Source organism: Protopterus annectens, chromosome 5.part0 (genome assembly GCF_019279795.1).
Source record: "Protopterus annectens isolate FY-2018-M chromosome 5.part0, PAN1.0, whole genome shotgun sequence".
Taxonomy (NCBI): domain Eukaryota; kingdom Metazoa; phylum Chordata; order Ceratodontiformes; family Protopteridae; genus Protopterus; species Protopterus annectens.
Window position 1 is genome coordinate 1,871,293,848 of NC_056735.1, and position 25,474 is coordinate 1,871,319,321.

Below are 25,474 nucleotides of genomic sequence, written 5' to 3' on the forward strand. Positions count from 1 at the left end.
ATGAGGTATAAAACTGAGTCCTTTTCTGAGGACACGTCTCTCAGCTTTGTTTAGTGGTTTAGTGGTGTGTGGTTTCAGATGGTGTTTAGTTGAGGATATTGTCCTCGTTCTTTCAATTTTGCTTGTTTTTCAGATTCATGTGTGGTTGCCAAACGTGTTTTAGGTCTTTCTTCCCCTGCCAAGTCCTCTCTGGTGTGGAATACTTCGTGGGGTTTCCAGTATTCTGGGTTGCCATATGAAGGTCTTGGGCTTGACGACAGGATGGGATTCTCTTGGTGAGGTCCTTGGGTGTTGATGTCGAGGGGTGCTTCAGATCTGGTGCTGGTGTTCCTTGAACCTTGGGAAAGTCCTGTTCCTCCGATTGTTGATGAGTCTTCTTCTTCACCTTTGTGATGTGCGTATTGGTTCTTGCTGTTTTTTTCCCCAACGTAGCTGGTGGTATTCAGGCTTTTTTCTTGCAGGTTTTGTTTGTTGAAATGTGGATCATTTTCATTTTATAGATCCATTTGCTTCTGATTTTGTTTTCAAGTTCTCTGGTTCTGTTGAGGACCCCTTGGATGAGTTGTGATTGGCTGTTCAAGTTGGAAAAGGTGGTTTCTAGTTCTGTTATTTCACCAGTGATTCTAGACTGGATTTTCTTGTTATGCTACAGTAAAGTCCTGACAAGCTTAAGGCCAGATTCATTTAATATGCTGTTCCATTTGTTGGTGAGGTCCTTATCTATGCTACTGCAGAAATTATTTTTTGGAATCTTACATCCTCTGGGAACAAGTTTCTTTTCTATACAAAAAGTGAAGTAGATTTCTTCCCATTGTAGGTTCCTATCACCTGTAATTACTTCTAATCCATTAATGTCCATTCCCCAGATCTCAACAAAATTATGATGCAGCCTAAAAAGAAGTTATGTACTTACCATAATGTTCCATGTTTGCTGTCCATCTTGCCCTCATTCTTACTGGTTGGGCTTGGAACCGATCCTCGGTCCTGACTCGGCCGCATTATAAAGCTCAGAGTCTTCCACTTGGCTCGTGGCTGAACAACCTATCCCATGATGCACTGGTGTGGTACCTCAGGTCTTGTTTGCCGATACTTATAGCAAGTATCAACTTGTACATCATTATAAAACATTACAGAGAGAGAGTGAAAGTCAGAAAACTTCCTTGGTAAAAGGAAAAAAATTCCTCTCAGTCCTCCAGAAACTCTAGGCTGGAGGAAGGAGGGTGGGATGTAAGAATGAAGGCAAGATGGACAACAAACATGAAATGTTATGGTAAGTACATAACTTCTTTATGTTATGTTCTCCTATCCTGCCTTTATTCTTACTGGTTGGGACAGCATTCTTAGCACCATATATCCTGGCCAGCTCACGGGAGTATAATTTTCAGACAGTGGACCCAAAAGATGCCCTAACCCTAGAGGCCATATCTACCTTGTAATGAGTAATGAAGGTGTGTGGTCTGGCCCACATAGCCGCAGCACAAATATTATCTAGTGGCAGTCTAGCCTGAACTGCAGATGAAGTTGCAATCGCCCTTGTGGAGTGACCTTTGATTCTAAAGGGGAGATGTTTATTCTTAGAAGTATATATAAATGTGATACAATTTGAAAGCCATCTCAAAAGCATGACCTTTGAAACAGGATCACCTTTTCTAGCCTCTGAACAGGAGATGAAGAGCTGATCAAACTTCCTGAAAACTTTAGTTGTGTTTAAACAGAGGCAAAGTTGTCTATGTACGACCAACTGATGGGAGTGCGTATTCTGCATTGTTGCCATGATTGGGGAAAAATGGAAGCTCAATAGACTGATTAGGATTAGCTTCCGAGCACACACAAAGATGGATTAGTTCGCAGAGACACCCTGTCCTTAAGGAAAATCATATAAGGAGGTCTGATTGACAAAGGTTGGAGCTCAGAAACTCTTCTGGCAGATGTGATAGCAATAAGTAAAACTGTCTTCCATGATAAAAATTTGATGTTACATGTTGATGCAGGCTCAAATAAAGGAAGGATCAGGCGAGATATTACACAATTTACGTCCCAAGGTGGGAGAGGTTCCTTGATGGGAGGTCTTAATAAGCAGGTGCCCTTCAGAAAAGCTCTGCATAATCTGTGGACATCAAATTTGGAGTTACATAACTTAACTGGAAACTGCAGCCAATTGACCCTTGACAGTAGCTGCAGTGGAACCTTTATGGAACAATTCAGCCAAGACATCCAAAACAGAGCTAATAGATGCAGAAAAAGGGTCAAGAGTTCTTTCTGAAGCCCAATAAGACAATCTACTCCATTTACTGAGACATCATTTTCTGGTAGAGGACTTCTATGAGGAAAGAAGGATGTGCTTTACTGCTGGTGTGAGAGTAGGAAACCTGACTATATTTGGAACTGGAGCAGTCAACTTGAGGATCTGGAGGGAGGGGTGGTGCATTCCCAACAAATGAGTCAGAAGGTCCAGAACTGGGTCCAGAATCCACAGTTCCTCCTGAAGATGAGATCATAGGAAGGGAAACCAGATCTGATGAGGCCAGTATGGGGTAATGAAAATCAGCCTGCTTCCCAAGAATTTGGCTTTCTGGATAACTCTGGGTATTAGAGGGAAGGGGGGAAAGGCATAAAGAAGTCCCAAGGGCCAATCATGCACTAGTGCATCCCTTGGTGACTCCCCCGGAGGGGGGACTAGGGCAAATTATTTGCTGCATTTGATGTTTAGAGGGGTGGCAAAGAGGTTGCAGCAAGGCTAGCCCACTTTTGGAAAATCCTTACCGTTATCTCTTGCTTTAGGGACCACTTGTGAGGCATGAGTATTGCCCTGCTGAGTCTGTCTGCTATCACGTTGGATCTCCCTGGGATATGCATTGCCACTGCATTGGGAAGATGTTGCCCATTCCCACACTCTGATTGCCTCTCGACAAACGGAGGGGGGGGGTAAGACCTGGTTCCTCCTTGTATATGTACCAGACCACTGACATGTTGTCTGTCTGTATTGCAATCGTTCCTAGTGGAAGAGAGTTCTGAAGTGCCTGCAATGCCAAGAGCACAGCTCTCATCTCTAGGACATTGATGTGTAGGTGGACCTACCCCCCAGGACCCTTAGGATACGGTCTTGAAGGTACAGAAAAATGCACTTCAATGGCAGAGACATATTTACCTTCCTGCTCACATCTGGTGAGTGTGTATGACTTTCAGTTCAAAGAGTGAGGTACCATGGAAAGGGGCATTTACAAAGGTAGACTTAAAAGGTTCCTCAAAGTTACACAAGCGCATCCAAGAGTGTCTGCTCAGGGAAACTCCCAAACCCGCTGCTCTACTTGCTCCATTTGCTGCATATGAAATGAGTCGCATGGAGGAGTTCACTATGGAGGTTAAGGTGGATAGCTGAGAGGTCACCTTATCTGAGACCTCTGCACCTAATGAACCTTGAAAAGCATCTCCTACTCTTTCAGGAGATCTCTCTGTAGTCTCGTGAAGTGTGCCAAGTAATTCAGCAATCTGAGAGCAAATGTTGCTGAAGAAAAGATGTGCTTCCTATATCTGTCCATCGCATGGGATTCTTTGTTAGATGGATGGACAGATGAGGATGTTTTGGCCAGTTCCTTCTTGGAGGCTACTGCCAACACAACAGCATCCACAGGACCACCCTCAGATAGAAAATTTTTGTCATCTGGGCTGTAATAAATTTGTTAGGCCTCTAAGGGACTGGTTCCACTACGTCAGGAGACTCCCACGCCTTCCAACTGACTAGTTCCAAAAGTTCATTGAAAGATGGAGATATCCAAGAGGCTGAAGGGTGAGATCTGTAGGCTTTCAGGTACACTGACTCCTCCTCAGAAGGGATGATGGACTTCCAGCCACCTCTCTGCAAAGGAGATATCCTCAGAGGGTGACAGTGCGGACCCTTCCGATTCCTCGAGGTCAGTGTCAGATGTAAGAGACTCATCCAGGGGGGTCAATATGCTTCCTCTTGCAAAGCCTCTTCCGGGGCCCTCTTCAGAAGGTTATTCTGGAGAGGTTTCAGAAAAGGGAAGTTCACCTGATGGGGTATCCTGAGGCCAAGGATCTCTGCTGGTCTGTGGTTGGGCTGGTGCAGAGACAGAAGTTGGTGCCTTGGGGGGGTGGATGTCAGAACCTTCATGTAGAGCTGTATGGGACGACCGCACATTCCTCATCAGCTCAAAAGCCCCTTTCCCCTGACCCGAGGATCCCTCCAGCTCCAAAGAGGCAGAGGAAATTCCCTGAACCAAGGGAGGCAGCTCCGAAGCTGATGTAGGCACCGAGCTCACCTGTGCCAAGGTGCCGAGGGCTAAACTAGCACCCGACAACTGTTGGACCCGAGTCCCGCCCCTGGACCCAGCCGGAGAGCTTTGGCCCCTAGACATCCCGGATGTCACCGAGGAAGTTGGAGCAAAAGATGCTTCGGAAATTCCAACTGTGGGTCTAGATACCAATTGTTCTATCACGATCGGTTGCAGACATTCCTGCTCTGATGATCCAGGTTGGCTCAGAGGAGGATTCATAGTGGATGAAAAAATCTTTACTGGCTCCAGGTCCAAATGGGATGGAGCTGAAAGAATTTTGGCCAGTGACGTTGACTCCAGTAGCCTTCACACCGCCCTATCCACGTCATCATCCGATAAGGTTCTGGAGGACTGAGGCAAAGGGGTCAGTGAGGTACCTCTTTGTAGTATGTGTGATATCTATGTCAGGGACACTGGTGTCAATTCAGGAGACCAGCTCCAAAAATGTTTTTCAATCGGTTCCGAGACGTAGGAGCCAAGGATGAAGACTTCTCGACACATGTTCCTTCAGATCTGAGTGAGTTGATCTGGACACTTTTTTGGCAGGCTCCGAATGGCCTGAGGATGAAGAACACCTTTTGTTAGATTTGTCAGGTTTAGAAAGTGGAGATTTGCTGGAGGTTGTCTGACTTTCCAAAGGTTCTGAGAAAGGCACTTTTAGAAGCCCCCTAACAATCAATCAATGGCACCGAGACAATAAACACAAATTGTGCGCCCATCAATCAAAGACATCTTCTGCGAACATTTTTGACACTTTTTAAAACCAGGTAGTTTAACTTCTTTCTGTTCCTTGGACATTATTGTAATTATATCTACTAAACAGCACAACAATAAGGAAACCTAAACATTAAGTTCAACACTTACTAAGAAAGCTAACTACAGCCACCAGAATATGAAAAAAACTCTAGTATATAAGACTAAGCACAGCACACAATAACAATAGAAAAATATAAAGCACACTCAAGAGAAAAAAGCACAAGGGGGGAAGACTGCTCTGTAACTTAAATTGGGCTGGAGTTCCTCCAAGTTAAATGGATACACCCAGTATAAGACACACAGGGAAAGGGGTAGCCCTCTAACTTAAACAGACCAACAGCTCAGGGAACAAAACATAAAAATAATACCAGCAAGCAGAAATACAAGTCACCCTTTACGGATAAACACTAAAACAATTGAGAAATGGGATAGGGAGAAGGCCTAATGAGAAATGACGGCCAAAAATGGATTTTAAACAGCAACCAAGTGGTAAATAATAGAAATAGTTACCAATTAGAATAAGCTATTCAGTATCATATATATATATATATATATATTTATATATATATATATATATATATATATATATTTATATATTACTGGAATAATTCTAAAAATGAGAAATATTCGAAGAAAAAAATGTAGACTTAGCCAGAGCCAAAATGGAGACCTCCAACTTCATGGCAAATGAGATCTGGGGTAGCATACCAGTGCATCATGGGATAGGGTGTTCAGCCACAAGCCAAGTGGAAGACTCTGAGCTTTAGAATGCGGCCAAATCGGAACAGAGGATCGGTTCCGAGCCCAACCAGTAAGAATGAAGGCAAGATAGGACAACATAACACCAATATACTGCATGTGGCCTGCAGAGCTTTTTTTATGCCTGCACAACCAACTGTTTCTAGTAACTTACTTAAATCACAAATGCCTAAATGCTTTCCAATAGTTTGGCAGACCTGATGAAGCATTAGTGAAAGTGTTGACAGAGTCAATTAATTCTTAACAGAGATAAACCATAGAATAATGAAAACAAACATTGTTTAACAATATTTTAAACTGTACCATATTTTAATTAATAAATAATAAACATCTCTGCATTTAATTTAAAAACTTTTGGCGCCAAAAACAACTCAGTGCAGAATGGTCAATGTCAATCATTCTTACTTGGAGCAAGACACTCCCCCAGTAGGTGGATTTTAGGATCATAACAACTGTAAATTCTAGCTATAAAAAACACAATGGTGTGCACACTAAACAGTTGCGGCAATGCTTATCTATCTTATTTTAATAAAATAATGATACTTCAAGACTTCAAGCATGAGTTTACTGTGCCTTCCTTTACAATAGAATTATAAAGCATGGTTTACCAACAGACAGAAAGCCACTCTATAAGGTGCACATTGTGAAAACCAGCCAAGGGTCTACAAGCCAGGTGATTAGGCTCACTTCAGACTTAGGCAACCAAAAGTCTAGGATATTTGCTGGTAACTGTTTCTGCTCCAGACAGGAATGTCTGACAACCAGGCATCACCTAAAACAAGGGGCATCCATTATTGTCTGTTTGAATATTGACACACACACACACACACACACACACACACACACACACACACACACATGCACAACCACATAAATAATCTCAAAGTTTTGATGTCCAAGCTTACTTCTGCTAAACATATATATTTATATGAACTATAATAGCAGAATTTAGCCCTTGAACAGGTAAATGCAGCCCTTAAATTAAAAAACAACTCAATTTTAAAGCAGTTTCATTTATGTAATAATCTGCAATATGCTGTAACTTTTACAAATTTAAATAAATTTTGTTAATTGATTCTGCTGTGAAATAATCCTCAATCCGATGGACTATCTTCTTATTATATAGTTAATAACAGTTAGTACTGTGTACGGTAGGAGGTGATAAAACTGTACAATGGCTTGAGGTAAACGAGAAAGGTTAACCAAAAAAAAAAAAAACTCTCTCTCTCTCTCTCTCTCTCTATATATATATATATATATATATATATATATATATATATATATATATATATATATATATATATATATATATATATATAGCAATAATTCCGTATCTATCAAAAGCAATTTTACATTTAATCAGGATGATTACCTACCTCAGGTTCATGTTCTCCTCGCCTTTTATAGATTGCCTTTTCTCCTGTCAGTCCATCGATTATTTTGGCATCATCTAACTCTCCAATAGCTTGATGTCTCAGCCACTGTCTCTCCTTACCTTTTGCCTAGAAACAGAAAAAAATGTATTTGTAGGCAAAACTTACCATGGCCATAAAGTAAGCTTGCCTTACTTCTAGATCATCTGGTCAAAAACAGGTACTACAGAAGCCAGAGTATGCTGTATGTATATGTGTATGTGTGTGTGTGTGTGTGTGTGTGTGTGTGTGTGTGTGTGTGTGTGTGTGTGTGTGTGTGTGTGTATATATATATATATATATATATATATATATATATATATATATATATATATATACTTATACACACATATGTATAGATATATATGTGTGTGTGTGTGTGTGTGTGATTGTCATTTTTTTGTGATATAAAAAAAAATGAGACCACAATAAATCATTTCAAAACTTTTCCAACCTTTAATGTGACCTATAACCTGTACAATTCAATTGAAAAACAAACAAATCTGTTAGGGGGGTGGTATAAAAAATAAAAAAATGCACAATAAGCTGGTTGCATAAGTGTGCACACCCTTAAACTAATACTTTGTTGAAGCACCTTAGTATTTATGTTACTGCCTGGGGGAATATAGACACAGACGAGATTTATACATTTGTTCTTATTAATGTGGAGCTTAGTGATAAGAATTTCAGCATTGCCAAACAGGGATGTTTTCAGGGCATTATTGGACACTTCAAGCATGGATTTGTACAGAACAGCTACCCCACCTCCCTTCCTATTGGTTCAATCAAGCCTTAGGATGTTATAGCCTGGTGGTATAACTTCTTTATTTGAAGTAGAAGGTTTTAGCCAGGTTTCAGTAAGACATGGTATGTCTGGGGAAAGAGCATCTAAGAGGGCATGTAGGTGTTGAATCTTATTGCATACATTTCTGATATTTAGGTGACTGATCAAGAGTGAGTTTGGGGGTTTGTCTAAGATTTGTGTAGTACTGGGACAGTTAGTACAGGACCTAGAGCCAGTGGATGAGGATGGGCCAGGATTTGGGTGGATATCTCCCACCATTGTCAAGTTGCACTGTAATCTGATTGTGAGCTTCCAGATTTTAATTAATAGACTTTGGTATCTTGTGGTTTTAGGGTTGGCATATCTTGTTCTAATGGGATGCTGATACCTAGTAAGTAAGGAGTTAGATGGGAGGGGATGTATTAAGTGTTCAAGCTTGTGTGGAGCTATAAAAGTGGAGGTTTGGCCTTTTGGGTAGTGGAAACCTGGGTATGTATTCTATTCATAGGCAGTAAGAAGATATGGGGCAAGCAGAAAGAGTAGCAGAGAGTAAAATGGTAGTATTTTAAGTGGTTTAATTGCAAGTAACATTAGGATTATTTAGGATGACTTGTCCCCAGTTTAAACTTTTTAAGAAAGGATAGAAAGGTTAAATACTGGAGAGCCTACTGATGACTTGGATATAGCTGACTGGTTGAAGAAAGAGAGGGTGTGGTTGTAGCACTATAAATTTAGCACCACTGGGGGTGGGTGAGATTTGGGGGCAGGGTGGGGTGTGAAACAAGCCCGAGGACAGCGAAGGCAAGCGGAGCAGGGCCAAACCAGACCACAAGGTAGCAAGGGTCTGTGTATACTGCGTGAGTGCACTGGAGCTAAAAGTAGGTTCTTTCTTACTTTCTATTAGGTTCCTCTCCTCCTTTTTATAACAATTTATCTAAAGAATTGTGTTTGTTACGTTTTATAGTTTTATGGCTATGAGAGTAAATTTCAGTTTTATGCCCTGTAAGACATTTAGCATTCAAGAATTCACACGTAAAGCATTAAGCTTTCTTGAGCAGTTTTCCACTGAGGTACTCTTTAATGGGTAGTAAGGGACTTAGTAAGCCAAATCAGGTAATAAAGGTTTTCTAAGCTACTGATTGGAAGGGAGCTATTAGTGCTTCAGACCCAGTCTGGCTGTGTAAAATATAAAATGGTGCCTGCCACATGTAATATTTATTAACTTTGGGATTGGCTTAAGGTAAGAAACAGGGAAGGGGGAGGTGGAAACAAGAGTGTGGGCTGGGAGTTTTATATATATATGGGTTCCTATGAGTTCATCGAAATGCCAAAACATCGACGCTCACTTCTTCGACACGAAAACATCGACTCTTCATATCATCGACAGTTCACGTAAGCGATCCTCCCCCTCTCAGGACCCATGGTAGCACTTGTTTGTCTGCTACAGCGCATATGGTTCAAGTCACTACCTACAATTTCCCTTGACAGTGTTGTAATTTACGTCGCAATACACACACAAGTGCTACCATGGGTCCTGAGAGGGGGAAGATCGCTTACGTGAACTGTCGATGATATGAAGAGTCAATGTTTTCGTGTCGAAGAAGTGAGCGTCGATGTTTTGGCATTTCGATGAACTCATAGGAACCCATATATATATATATATATATATATATATATATATATATATATATATATATACACACACACACACACACACACACACACACACACACACACACACACACACACACACACACACACACACACACACACACACACACACTTGTGTGTGTTTCATTTCTCAATACTACTGAGCCATGTGTTAGAAGGGATAAGAAAAATAGTTAAAACTATAGAAGTGCAACACCTAATACTGCCAACTACCCCCAAATGGAAATCTGAAGTGAATTTCAGAACTTGCTGCTATACATAGGTGTTTCTGCATGGTGATCTTGCTATCATGTATTCTCAAATGTGGTAGGTTGTGCTCTACCAACCCCCCTGATATTTCTAAATCCAAGACTGGTATAATAGCTCAGGGTGGGCAGAATACTCACATATATCACAATATTAGAAGATGTATATATTCCCCCTATTCACACAAATATGTCATTGTTGAAGGATTACAGTCATTGTCTTCAGACTTTCATCTTGCAACCGTAACTTATTCATAGGTTTATAGGAGGCTACTAGGCTAGTGGCCCTAGAGGCCTTACAGGTCTAGCCATGTAAATCCCAACTTGCCCCATCTGTCCTTATTAAGTGAACGTATTTTGCAGAGGTAGTCTATGGTCAACACATGAGGGACATGGGTGCTACCCATGCAGTGAATTTGCAGTCTCCTATCCATTTGTCCAGGTTAGACTTGAATAGTGTCAGTGGGGAGCTCTCCTCCATGGAGCGCCAGTCTCCAGGAGACATATTTGTTTCTCCAGCATGTTCTGTTAATGTTACAGGTTAGGTTAAGATCCCTAGAGTGAGTAACTCTTCTGCCGTTAGATTTGTGTATGTGAAGCATTTCCATCAAGGCAGGTTTGAAGACTGCCCTGTAGGCCAAGCACGACTCTCCTCTCAGCAACCTACACAATATAGAGTACAGTGACAGGGCTTTTAGTCTGTCCATGTATGTCATGGTTTGGAGGCCCTGTATTTTATTGGTGAGGAACCTCTGTGGTCTCTCCAGCTGCTGCAGGTGTCTGTTGAGTTACATGCAAAAGGGAGCACTGTACTCTAATTAGTGGTCTAATGAGGGTCGAGTACAGTGGGGCTACACCCTCCTTAGACCTGGATGAGGTGCCCTTACTTATGAGGTGCACAACATAGAAGGCTTTCCTTACCAAAGAGGAAACTTGGTGGTCAAATTTCAGATTGCTATCTACCTGTGTTCCTAGGTCTCGCACCACTGGGATTGAGCTTAGGGGGGTGTTGTTAATACTATAGTTGGCTGGGAATTCTACTTTGCCAAAGCGTTTAATAATGCACTTTTTTGCATTTCGTTTTAGACATTGGCTTTGGCACCAGTCATTTTTCTGTGTTAGCCCTTCCTGTAATAACTTAACATCATTTGGGGAATCAAAGATTGCACCCAATTTTCAATCATCAGCGAACTTGGTAAGCCAAAGGCTCTCTAATTTAGCCTGAACTTCCAAGAAGTAGATTCCAAAACAGTAAAGGAACCATCACAGAACCTTGCAGTATGCCACTAATGACATGTCTACTGGTAGAGGTGGATTCACCAACTTTGACAATATGTGTTCTGTCAGTGAGCCAACTGTCTACCCATCTGGTGACATAAGGGTTAATTCCTCATTTTTAATTTCTCCAAGTATTTTGGATTTCTAAAACCATGATGGCAATGAACCCCATTCTTAAGTCAAAGTACGATTAATGTTCATGAAATTAGTATTGTTTCAATCTTTGATGCCAGCCAGAAGTGCTCTTCGCAGCACCTGCAATGTGCCAGTAATGACTCCTTCTGCAATTTGTAGAGTTACATGTGTTGGTAACATATCTAAATATGACTGTAGATTCTTTTTTATAAGATCTGTTGCTCCTACTACTACTGGGACTGTCTGGGTATCTTTCTTTCATATTGCTCTTGTTTCTGCCTGTAAATACTGATATTTTATGACTTTGTGTCTCTCTGTACACAAGACACTGTAGTCACTGGGTGTAGTGATTTGAATGATCAGTGCTACTTTTGTCTTCTTTTCATGGACGACTATATCTGGTTTTCTTGCATCTGCCTTTTGAACTATTGGTAATGGGTGATCCCATGTGATGTTGACATCATCATTTTCTGTGATGCTTTGTGACTCATGTTTCCTGTGTTTTTCAGCCACTTCAATATCATAATGTTTGCACAAACCCCAGTGCTACAGTCTTGCCACATTATTATGCCTTTCAGTATACAATCCTTGTACCATTAGTATGTCACAACCAGCAATGAGGTGTACGAATGTTTCCAGTTCTATTTTACAAAACTTACATTTGTCTGTTTCTCCCACATGTTTAATGGACATCTTAAACTAGTGTATACATAGACCACTATCTTGGCTCGCCAATATTAAACTTTCACCTTCAGGTTTGAATTCGCCACTCCTTAACCATTCCTGCGTTCGATCCTGATCAACATAAGGTTCTTCCAGGAGTTTTCTATACTTGCAACTAAGTTGTTGTTTGTCTTTCAGCTTTTTCCCGGTAAGGGGTCGCCACAGCAGAACTCTGGTCTGCTAATGACTGGCAGTAGATTTTTACGAAACGCTGAGGTGCCAGCTCGATGCCCAACCTTCAACGAAGGCATGCCCATTTATGCATGAATGTCTTTCGAACGCTACCCAACCACGGGGAGGGCATACAGACTCCACACAGAAGGCACTCCCAAGCCATGCCGAGAATCGAATGGGAGAACCTCTTGCTGTGAGGTAACAACACTACCGCTGTACCACCGCGGAATTCTATACTTGCAACTATAGTTATGCATTTTCCACATTTCTTGCCTTCTCATCTGATCCTTCACATTACAGTGGATACAAAAAGTGTACACACCCCTGTTAAAATGCCAGGTTTTTGTGATATAAAAAAAATGAGACCACAATAAATATTTTCAAAACTATTTCCACCTTTAATGTGACCTATAACCTGTACAATTCAATTGAAAAACAAACAAATCTGTTAGGGGAAAAAATAAAAAATGTACAATAAGCTGGTTGTATAAGTGTGCACACCTTAAACTAATATTTCGTTGAAGCACCTTTTGATTTAATTACAGCATTCAGTCTTCTTGGGTACACACCTGCCATCAATTAAAGAGACTCTGATTAACCACAAATAAAGTTCAGATGTCCTAATAGGATTTTCCTGACATTTACTCAGTTGCCTGCTACAGCAAAAGCCATGGTTTGCAGAGTGCTTACAAAGCATCAAAGGCATCTCATTGTTGAAAGTTATCAGTCAGGAGAAGGGTACAAAAAAAATTCTACAACATTGGATATACCATGGAACACAGTGAAGACAGTCATCAAAAAGTGGAGAAAATATGAGACAACAGCGATGCAGCAAAGAACTGGATGTCCCTCCAAAATTGTTTAAAAGACTAGACAAAAAATGATCAGGGAGGCTGCCAAGAGACCTACAGCAACACAGAAGGAGCTGCAGGAATTTCTGGCAAGTACTGGTTGTGTACTACATGTGACAACAATCTCCTGTATTCTCCATATGTCTGGACTATGGGGTAGGGTTACAAGAGGGAACCCTTTTCTTCACAGAAAAACATCTAGGCCCAGCTAAAATTTGCAAAACAATACATCAAATCTCCCAAAAGCATGTGAGAAAATGTGTTATGGTCTGATGAGACCAAGGTTGAACTTTTTGAACACAATTCCAAAAGGTGTGTTTGGTGCAAAAACAACACTTTGCATCACTAAAAGAATACCATCCCCAAGGTGAAGCATGGTGGTGGCAGTATCATGCTTTGGGGGTGCTTTTCTTCAGCTGGAACTGGGGCTTTAGGCAAGGTGAAGGGAATTATGAACACTTCCAAATACCAGTCACTTTTGGCCCAAAACCGTCAGGTGTCTGCTAGAAAGATGAAGATGAAGAGGAATTTCACCTCTCAACATGACAACGACCTCAAACATACATCCAAATCAACAAAAGAAAGGCTTCACCAGAAGAAATTAAAGTTTTGGAATGGCCCAGCCAGAGCCCAGATGTAAATCCAATAGAAAATCTGTGGGGTGACCTGAAGAGGGCTGTGCACAAGAAATGCCCTCACAATCTGACAGATTTGGAGACCTTTTGCAAAGAAGAGTGGACAAATATTGCCAAGTCAAGATGTGCCATTCTGATAGACTCCTACCCAAGAAGACTGAATGCTGTAATTAAATCAAAAAGGTGCTTCAACAAAGTATTAATTTAATGGTGTGCACACTTATGCAACCAGCTTATTGTACATTTTTTTATTTTTTTATATTTTTCCCCCTAAAAGATTTGTTTGTTTTTCGATTGAATTGTACAGGTTATAGGTCACATTAAAGGTGAGAAAAGTTTTGAAATGATTTATTGTGGTCTCATTTTTTATATATTACAAAAGCCTGGGATTTTAATAGGGGTGTGTACACTTTTTATATCCACTGTATATTCTTTCTTTTATTTTTTGGCACAGTCAGTTGCTGCCTCATTTTTATCTACTTTTGGTTTGATTTCCATTCTTGCTTGACACCAATATGCTTCTGCCAGACTTAGAAGGGAAGTCATGTTAGAGTTATTCTCCTCATGTTTCAAAACTTTCACCATCTTTGGGTTGTGTGAGGTTGGCATATATGTATGCAGTCCTACGATTGCAGATCTATACATATAATCAATTTCATGGAGGCCCCCACCTCTTTCAGAACGGGGAATATATAATCTTGGTATGCACTGACTTTTACAAATTATTTGGTGAGCATGAAACACCCTTGTTTTCCTGTCTAATATATTCAACATGTTTTGTGACCAGTCAATCACTCCAAAACTGTAAGTTAAGCCAGGAAGAGTAAATTGGTTTACAGCTTGAATTTTGTTCCTAGATGTCAATGCTGTTTCCAAATATTTATACACTCCCTCTTGCTCAAGTTCTTTTATACGATATTCTTGTCCCATACTGATGTTTTCTTGTTGTTGCAGCTTTCCTGCTTTAAAGGTTGCTTTTGCACATTTATCAAGACCAAATGGCATTCTTATATCATCTGAAAAAGTTTTGACTACTTGCAGTTGCACTTTCAGTTCCTCATTTGATAAGCTATACAGTTTTAAATCATCAACAAAGAGAAGATGAGAAGTCTTTACACTTTATTGCTTTCTGGGAGCCAAATTATAGCCATGACCTAATTTGTTAAGAAGACAGCTTAATGGGTTAAGGGCAAGGCAATAGAGCAATGGTGACAGTCACCCTGCAATATCCCCCTTTGGATTTCTATCCCTGGAATAATAATTTGTCCATTATCATGGCTTAATTGCAAAGTGGTTTGCCACTGTTTTATGGTCTCTGTAATGTAATTTCTCAGTGTAGGGTGTATCATATACATTTTTAAGAACCCTTTTATCCATGAACGTGGGATACTGTCAAATGCTTTTTTTGTACTCAAACCATATCATACTTAGATTCTTCCCCTTTTTATAGTTCTCCATTATGACTTTATTTAACAAGAAATGATCATTTGTTCCATACGACTTTCTTTTATTGCCCTTTTGTTCTATTGCCATAACTGAGTTTTCTAAATGACTAAACTCTGTCTGCATCAATTCCAGTATAGAGTTTAAAGATCATCAGAAATCAAGTTAACGGTCTATAATTTTTAGGGTAGCTTGCAGGTTCACTCTTCAGTAGGAGTATTGTTTTTCCTGTTGTTAGCCAGGCTGGTACCTGTTCGGGGTGGGCATCTAAGTAGTTCTTACTCATGGCTAAATCTTCATGCAAAGATGTTAATACTTTTAACCAGAAGTTAGATACTGCATCTGGGCCTGGGGTTTTCCAATGAGATGTTTTTTTTTTAACTTTGTTTCAATCTCTCTGGCTGTCACTTCATCCTTATCCTGTATCTTTGAACTTCTTATTCTTTCTTTTACTTCTTCTGTCCATTTAGCATCTTTGTTATGTTCTTTTTGTATTGATTAGTTTTGCTTTCTTCTTTGTATGAATATTACACCATATTAAATCTCTTTTTCTTTCCCATGTCCATATTTCTTCTTCAGATGTCTCCTGATCTTACTGCTTCTCTTTACTTTGGGGACTCGTTCCATCATGCTGTGCGTAACCTGTGTTAGACGTTCTACACCAAATCCTTCACTTTGCAGGCATTCCATAACTTCAGTTTCTATTTTTTTTAACTTCTACTTTACTAATCTTCTATTTTACATTCCATCTTTGTGATATTGTCTTTATTGTGAAATTTTCCACATCTGGATGCTTTTGCCTATATTTCTCTTCGAATATCTGTGGGGTGAATATTTTTTTGTATTGATTAATTTGGCTTTCAACTTTGCATAAATATTGCACTATATGAAATCTCCCTCTCTTTCACATTCATATTTCTTTTTTATTTGTTTGTGTCTTTCGGCTTTTCTCGGTTAGGGGTCTTTTTTATACTTTTCAAAAATCTCTAGGTTTTGTTGTTGATTTTTTCATACTTCTTCAGATGCTTCTTTTTCCAAACAGATCAAAGTTTCTTGGTCTTCCAGCATACTCAGATAACAGCTTAGCTCAAGCTCCTCCCCTCCCATGATGCTCTGCTGCACTCTAATCCCTCAGATCAAGTTTGCATAATGAAAGAAGACAGAACAGAACAATCACCACCAACACAGTTCCACCAACATCCTGCCAATCTCTCATGTTAGGGTCAGAGTCCCCAGCTACCTGAATCCTGGGAGGCCTCAAGGAAGGACATGCCGAAGAACCATGGAGCCAAAGGAAGCCCTTCCTCTAGAAATCAAATCCAACTTATAGTGGGAAACAAAATTGTGAGGTGAGGACCATGTAGCTGCTGCACAAATATCATCTAGGGATTGGCGATCTGCAAAAGCAGCTGATGTAGACACCACCCTGGTGGAATGAGTCTTTACTGGAGCAGGTAGAGGAACACCTTTTGAAGAGTAAATGAACAAAACGCATTGCGAAATCTAACATGAAATAGTAACTTTTAATACTCCCTTGCCCTTTCTGTTAACCAAAAGGGCTATGAACAACTGGTCTGAATGCCTAAATTCCTTAGTTCTGTCCAGATAGAAATTAAGCTGGCAATGAACAGCCAAGGTGTACAGAATGTATTCCCCTTTATCGGCATAATTAGGGAAAAAGACTGGAAGATGAATACATTGATTGATATTAGCCTCTGAAGCTACATTGGGCATAAAAGATGGATTATGTTTCAGGGCTACTCTGTCCTTATGGAAAATTAAGTAAGGCGGCTTAATGGTGAGAGCTTGCAGCTCAAAAACCCTCTTCAATGAAGTTACTGCCACTAAAAGGGCCGTCTTCCAAGAAAGAAATATGAGGTCGCAGGATGCAGCAGGTTCAAAGGGTGGTTTTGTCAATGACTGTAGCACCAAAGCAAGATCCCACGGTGGAGAAGGATCTTTAATAGGAGGCCTTAGCAAAAATAGAGAGGAAAAGGTAGATTTAGCATCAAGATGAAAATTCAAAATTGCTGCCAGTTGAACCTTGATGGTCCCTTCCTTAAACAGAGAGGACAGAAAGAGGAGAATCTCAGAAATGGAAGCTGAAAAGGGGCCAGATTCTTGCTCTTTGCACAGATAGAGAATCTCTTCCATTTGCTGATATACACTTTCTTAGTGGAAGATCTTTGGGAAGCAAGGATAATATCCTTCACTGGAAGTGGACAAACCATGCTGTCAGACGAAGGGTCTGAAGATTCGCGAGCAGAAGTAAAAATGGGTGGGATATGAGATCCAGAGATGGATCGAGCACCCAGGGTGGGTGCCTCAAATGAGACCGTAGAAAGGGAACCACACCTGCTGGGACCAGAAGGGGGCAATGAGGATTAATTGCGTCTTGAGGTATCTGGCTTTCTGAAGTGCTTTGGGAATTAAAGGCAAAGGAGGAAAGGCTTAAAGGAGACCCGTAGGCCAATCGTGCATGAGTGCATCCCTGGGGCATTCTCCCTCTGAGGGGATCAATGCAAAGAAATTTCTGCATTTGTGGCTGAGGGGAGATGCAAACAGATTGTAGCTCGGATGGCCCCACCGATGGAAAATCTGCTGCACCGCCACTAGATTCAGAGACCACTCTTCAGGGGTCAGAATAGTCCTGTTTAATTTGTCCGCCAAAACGTTGGATGCTCCGGGAATGTGCATTGCAATAAGACAGCACCTCGTGGACATCACTCATTCCCAAACCCTCACGACAAAGCAGATAAGAATATGTACCAAACAACCGCCAAGTTGTCCGAAAGTACTGCAATCATTCCTCGGGGGAGGCCATCCTGAAAGGCTTGCAACGATAAGAGGACTGCTCTCACCTCCAGAATGTTGATGTGCAGTTTGTTCTCTGAGGGGGACCATGTCCCTTGGACCACCTTTCCCCAGAAATGCCCACCCACCCTAGGAGAGAAGCATCCGTGGTGACTGTGGCCTTGGGAATGAGGGGGGAGAAGGACCTTCCGGCTAAGAGGTCAGGAGAGCGAATCCATCACAAAAGATGAGTCCAACATATAGGCGTGAGACGAATGGTGAATGATAGGAGGTGATGCAGTGCTGACCATTGAACTGCAAAGGTCCACTGTAGCACTCTCATGTAGTACCTTGCCATTGGAACCAAATAAATGGCAGCTGCCATGAACCCAGATGTTGAGTTGGATCTAAGGAGGACTTGACTGGGTTCACCGTAATCCTGAGCTGATGGAACAGGAAGAGCAGGAAATGTATGTTGTCCAATAGTTGATGCTTTGTGGGGGCCATGAGGAACCAATCGTCTAGACAGGGAAATACCTGGATTCCCTGCAGTTGAAGATGAGCTGCCACCACTGCCATGCATTTGGTGAACACCCAGGGGGCTGAGGTGAGACGAAAGGATAGGGCCCTGAACTGAAAGTGATTAGCTCCCAAGTGAAAGAGGACAAATCTCCTGGACTGTCCGTCGATCTTGACATGGTAGTACACATCTTGGAGATCTACTGAGCACATCCAGTCATTGCCGTGCTAAAGGGGCACAATTGACTGCACAGTGACAATCTAAAACTTTGACTTCTGTACAAACAGGTTTACACATCTAAGGTCCAGAATAAGCTGCAGGTCCCCTGTTCTCTTTGGAACTAAAAAGAAGCAGGAATAAGTTCTGGATCCTCTCTGTCCTGTGGGGACCGCTTGGATGGCTCTTTTTTGAAGAAGGTTAATGACCTCCTTTTGGGCCAACTCTTTCTGACCGGGTGGCATGCCTGGAAGAGGTCTGATCTTTGGGGGATGCTCTAGAAAAGGAATGTGATAGCCCCTGGAAATAATGGTTACCACCCACTGATTGTTGGTGATATTTGCCCAGGCTAAATGGTGCAAGGACAACCGACCCCCGACTGCCTCCAGGGAAGGACAGTTGGGCAACGCCTCAAGGACGCTGAAAACGTTTCTCAGAGAAGGGCTCTCTGGAACCTTGATTCTGAGGGCCTCCCCTCCCTCTTTCGTGATGTCTGCCATTGAAACCTCTCTCCCATCCCCTGGAAGAGGAATCATCTTGAACATCGTGGAAGGGAGGTTGCGCCTTACAGAACCAAATTTTCTTATTCCCTTTCTGGTTCTTAGAAAAGGACCTTTGAGGGTTAAAACATTTAATCCCAGTGGCTGACGTTTTCCCTTCCTGTTCACTGCAGGTCAACATCTCTTTTATGCTGGGCCCAAACAAGGTGGACCCATCAAAGGGGGCATTAATAAACAATGTCTTGAAGGCCTCCGCGAACCCACTAAGGCACAGCCAAGCATGATACCTAATGGCAATGCCTGAACCGGCCACCCACGAGGAACCCTTCCACTGCATTGGAAATTAGCCTCATGGACGAATTAGCTATGGAATGAAGGGTGGAAAGTTTGGGAGAAACTGTCTTGAATTCCCAACTCAGACATGGACCCTGTGAGGGAAATGGACAGCTCCTTAATAAAGTCCCTCTGGAGATGGTTGAAATGGGTAAGCTAGTTTAAGGCTCACAGGCTGAAGGAAGCCAAAGCGAACACCCACTTTCCGAATCTGTCCAGAGCTCTCTATTCACGATTGGGAGGATGGACAGAAGAACTCTGCTCCACCAACTCCTTCTTGGTGGCTGCGGCCACCACAATAGCATCAACTGGAACTGCCTTAGACTAAAACATTTTATCCATTGGGGGGGCTAAGGAAAGTACAGTTTTGTACCTACCATAAATGTAGATGTCCGAACAGGAATGCATCTGCAGTCCTTACAAATGGGTTGTCCTGTCGTCAGGCAGCCCTTCGGTCGGCCGGATTCCAAAGTCTGGGTCTGGCCTCGGCTGGTGTCGCACTTCACCCGACGTCATAGCTGCAGTTCTTTGGGTATAAAGGCATCAGCCGATGCCATTTTCCTCAGTGTTTCTTGCCCCAGATGCCAGTTGCCCTCTTGGATAGCTAAATTTTGGATAAATGCCAATGTTTCTAAATAGTAGAAGGCAAACACAAAAAATAAGCATGTATGTACATATATACAAACAAATACACCATAAGAGATCCCCCCCAGCTAGCTATTAGATGGGCAAATACCCTAGGAATACCACAGAGGGAAGGAGGGTGGGTAATCCTGACTGCAGATGCATTCCTGTTCGGACATCTACATTTATGGTAGGTACAAAACTGTACTATGTCCTTCAAGGATGCATCTGCAGTCCTTACAAATGGGTAGAATACCATAGCCAAACTAGGGGAGGAGGAAGAAGAAATTATGGTGTAGTTAGGATCCCTTGCAAAACAGCAGTGGCAAACCCTGCTCGGGATCTAGAGTATAAAGGTAAGTTATAATGCTTGGCAAATGTATGCACGGAGGTCCAAGTAGCAGCCTCTATAATGTGTTTGGTAGCCACTCCTCGTAAGAAAGCTGTGGTGGTGGCTGTAGCCCTTGTAGAATGAGGCCTTATGTTCTGTGGAGTTTGCTTTCCATGGTAGGAGTAACAGAATCTGATGCAATTTCTTATCCACTTGGAGATTGTCTGTTTTGAAATTGCTTTTCCTTCCCTTCCTGTTGCATATGCTACCAGAAGCTGGTCAGTTTTTCTATTGCCCTTGGTTCTGTCCAGGTAGTAGCGCAACTGTCTATGTACATCCAAAGTATGCAGCAGTCTTTCCCCACTGTTCTGTGGATTGGGGAAGAAGGTAGGTAGGTGGATAGCCTGGTTTAAAGACACTCTGGATACCACCTTAGGCATAAATGTAGGATTTGTTCTCATGGACACTCTATCTTGATGGAAGATTAGGAAGGGTTGTACTGCCATTAAAGCCTGTAGCTCAGAAACCCTTCTTGCTGAGGTAATTGCCAGCAGAAAAGCAGTTTTCCAGGATAGGTGTTGAAGATCTGCTGTTGCTGCTGGTTCGAAAGGGGAGTGTCAATTTTTCTAGCACAAAGTTCAAGTCCCATGCTGGTAATGGTGGTTTCCTGGGAGGTTTTACATTTTTAATTCCTCTCAAACTGCCTGAGTAGAGGATGAGAAGACAGGGGATCGAAGCTGTATTCTGCAGAAATAGCTGATGCATGTATCTTGATGGAGGAATAGGACAGGCCTGTATGGAAAAGCTCTGCCAAATACTCCAGGATGTTGGCAATGTCTACCTTTGACACATCTTTTCCCCTTTCAGTACTCCAAATGAGAAACCTTTTCCATTTTCCTGCATAGTTCCTTCTTGTTGAGGGTCTGCGGGCCTCAAGGATAATGTCTTTAACCCTTTGGGATAAATCTGGGTTAGTTGCTCTTATGTAATGTTCCAGGCAGTCAGCTGCAGAGTTTTCAGGTTTGGATGCAGGGTGTTGTAGCCGCTCTGAGTTAACAGCAAAGGAATCAGGGGTAGTGTCCACATTTTCCCCGAGACATGCTCCTCAGTAATGGGTACCAATGTTGTCTTGGCCAGTCTGGAGCTATCAGAATGATCCTTGGACGTTCCTCTTTGATTTTCAATAGCACCTTGTGCATCAAAGGAAGAGGTGGGAATGCATATGCTGTCAGGCCTTTCCAACTGAAGGATAGAGAGTCCACCTTCCAAGCAAGAGGGTGGTGCGTCCTTGTGCAGAATTTCTTGAGCTGGTGATTGAGTGGGGATGCGAATAGGTCTATTTGTGGCAGTCCCCATTTCTTTGTGATGACCTTGAAGATGTCCGGGTGTAGCATCCATTCGTGAGCATCCGAGGTAGTTCTGCTTAATATGTCTGCTAGGATGTTTTCTTTTCCGGTACAAAATTGCTTGTAACTGAATGTTGTAGCTCAGAGCCATATTCCATAGGTCCAGTGCCATCCGGCATAGAGGGTATGAATGAGTGCCTCCCTGTTTGTTGATGTACCACATGACTGTGGTGTTGTCTGTCCTTATCATCAACTGCCCTTCTTGGAGAAATGGTCTGAAATTCTGGATTGCTAGTTTGACTGCCAGCATTTCCTTTTGATTTATGTGCAGGTGCAGCTGATCTGGAGTCCATAAGCCTTGTATGCACTTGTCCAACATGTGTGCCCCCCAACCGAGGTCTGAGGCGTCCGTTGTGATGGTTTGGCTTGGTTGAATGCTGTGGAAGGGCAAACCTGGGTTTGACTGGCATGCCTGAGCCCACCATAGGAACTCTTGTTTCAGGCATGGGATTAGTGGTATTTCGGTTTCTAGGCTGTGCCTGTGTTGAGACCATAAATTCTTCAGGTACCACTGTAGCTTTCTCATATGCAGTCTGGCATGAGGGACCAGGATTATGCAGGATGCCATGAAGCCCAAGGCCTGCAGTACTTTCCTTGCTGTTAGTTTGTTCTGCTTTGTTAATGCCAAGAAGTAGAGAGGAAGTTGTTCTTGTTTTTCTGCAGTTAGGAATGCCATCTGTTTTACTGTGTCCAATTCTGCACCTAAGAAGGTTATTCTTTGGGATGGTATCAGTCTTGATTTTTTTATATTGACTGTATATCCCAGGGCTTGCAGTAAGCGAATGACTCTTTGTAAGTCTTCTGTTAGCTTGTTTTTGTTGTCCGCTTGTATCAGGCAGTCGTCCAGGTATGAATATATTTGGATTCCCTGAAGTCTGCAGTGAGCTATTACTGATGCCAGGCATTTCGTGAACACTCTGGGCGCAGTAGATAAGCCAAAGGGCAATGCTGAGAATTGATAATGCTCTGATCCTGCAAGAAATCTGAGGTATCTTCTTCAATTTGGTCGTATGGGGACGTGCAGGTATGCCTCCTTGAGATCTAGAGTCACCAGCCAATACTCCTTGCCCAGCATGGGAAGAAGTTGCTGTAGGGTCAGCATTTTGAATTTTGGAACAATGATGAATGTGTTTAAAGCGGACAGGTCGAGAATAGGCCTCCAATTTTTCCTCTTTTCTTGGTACCAGGAATAGTCTGGAGTAAAATCCCTTTCCTTCTTCCATAGATGGTACCCTTTCCACAGCTCTCATCTTTACTAATTGAGCTATTTGTTTTAGAGCTTCTGTCTTTTGATTTGGTGGTAGGTTTGGCATTCCTCTTTTTCCTGGTAAAGTATGGAAATGAAACCTGTAGCCTTGGTCTATAGTTTGCAAAATCCACTTGTCTCTTGTGATGTAGTGCCAGTTTTTTGAAAATAAGGCTAACTTTCCGCCTAAGGGTACTGCTATTTGTTCCCTGGTAGGCGGTGTCAGAGCCAAGTCACTGTGATTGTCCTGTTGCAGTGGTAGTAGTTGTGTCTGTGCCTCGCTGGTTGTTACCTTGCCACTGGCATCCCCTGTAGGCACCTCCTCTGGATTGATTTCTGCCTCTTGAACGCCTATTCCTGCCTCTCTGAGTTTTAGAGGAGTCTGGAAAGGACCAATTTTTGGAAGGCCAGTTCCTGCTAAACCTTGGAGGCTGAACCTGTAAGAAATCTTTCACTGTTTGTACAGATTTTGCCTTCTCTTCCATTTTCTTCAGTACCTGTTGAGCAGGAGAACCAAATAAACTGACCTTATCCATAGGAGCATCTAATAGTTTTGCTTTAACATGATCCGGCAAGACCTGTTCTTTCAACCATGCATGCCTTCTTATAACTGTGCCAGTCATGGCTGATCTAAAGGAAGCCTCCAGTGCATCATAGCCACATTTTAAAGAATGGTTACTAACCTGCTGAATGTTACGCACCATTTCTAGAACATATTTCTTATCTAAAGAATCATCAGAGGACAATTTCTTAGTTAATTGATCAAGCATAAACTCCTGGTATTGGATCATATGAAACTGACAGTTCAATGCCCTAGCTGAGAGAGTAGCAGAGGTGTATACTTTTTTACCCCATCTCTCTAAGGACCTGGATTCCCTTTCAGAGGGGAGAGGGTTTTTAACTGAGGTCGAAGCTACTGCCTTAGGTCCCTGGGAGATAGTCTCGGGATCTGCAAAAGGAGCCTTGTATAAATGATGATGTGTGTCCGGGACCCTGTAGAACCTATCGGGCTTAGCAGGGGCTGGAGGCAAAGTATCAGGAGCAGTGCAAGCATCGTTAAATGCATCATCTACAACAGGGAGAACTGGAGGTATAGCTAAAGGCCTATGTTGTGGTAAATGCAAAAAGGTCCTAAGCCTTTTCCTTGAATCTGAGAAATCTTGTCCCTGCCATTGGAATTGCTCTCTCATGGCATGTAAGGTTTCCCCAAAGGAAAATTCCTCTGGTGGAGAGGCAGAAGGAATCGATTCCTCAGCATCGGAGTCTTCATAAGTAGAAAAAGGAGCCTCTGGATGGTCTGTATTGTCTGTATCATCAGAAGAATCATCTGAGGACACTGGCTCAGGGGGCTCTGCTCTAGGTCTCTTTTCTGGAGGAGGTTGAGAGGCCCTGTCTGGATGAGATTGGGATCCCCTTATTAAAGAGATGAGATCCTCTGCCAGAGTGAGCATTTGGGAACTGGAACTGGGCCTGTGAGAGGGGCTTAACAGGCACAGACTTAGAAGTTTTGGCTGCTTTAGCCCTGGCAAAGGCCTTTATGGACATGGCTGCAGGCGGCCTAGCGGCACCACGTGCAGGGCTTGAAACATCCAAAGGGATGGTGTCCGATAATTCTTGTGAAACCACAGTAGCAGGTTGAATTTCAGAGGCCAATTCAACGAGGTTAGAAGGGGCCTCGGTAGTAGTCATGGATTCGGCTGAAGATAGAACCGTTTGCTCGGTTTCGGCCGAAACCGAGACATTCGCGGTTTGCTTAACCGCGGTTTCGGCCGAAACCGCGGACCGCGAGTGTCGGTCCTTTTCTTTGCGTTTCTTAATAACTTGTGAAGTCGGAGGATCCGATGGCATTATGTACGCAAAATCTGAGCCAAAAAACTGTTCAGCAAACTCCGACCGACGTCTAAGCGTCCGTCGGTTGAAAGAAGCACAGGCTAAACAAGCTGCTACGTCGTGGTCTGGGCCTAAACAAGGTAAGCAGTAAGAGTGGAAATCTTTATGAGGTATTTGTTTCCCACAAGTTAAACAGTTATTCACTTTTTCTGACATCGGCTGAGGCAAGAAAGAGTCCCCAACGGGGTACTTAGCTTTTAGAAGTCTTCAAAGTAGTATTCGGTAGTAGTAATCTCTGGATCTGACCGACCGGCACTTGCGAACAGCTTCTGCTTCGGGCGCCACGCGGCAAGAAAGACTGAGGAAAATGGCGTCGGCTGATGCCTTTATACCCGAAGAACTGCAGCTATGACGTCGGATGAAGTGCGACACCAGCCGAGGCCAGACCCAGACTTTGGAATCCGGCCGACCGAAGGGCTGCCTGACGACAGGACAACCCATTTGTAAGGACTGC

The 25,474-nt window shown here is 42.5% G+C and overlaps 1 protein-coding gene across 1 annotated transcript in view; it reads right to left on the bottom strand.

Annotated features, from left to right (window-relative positions):
- VWA8 (von Willebrand factor A domain containing 8) overlaps nt 1-25,474 on the bottom strand; it is a 3,458,065-nt gene that overhangs the window by 134,292 nt on the left and 3,298,299 nt on the right. The window contains exon 41 of the mRNA XM_044071701.1: nt 7,187-7,312. Within this exon, the coding sequence (XP_043927636.1) occupies nt 7,187-7,312 (126 nt within the window). The remainder of the gene's footprint in view (nt 1-7,186; nt 7,313-25,474) is intronic.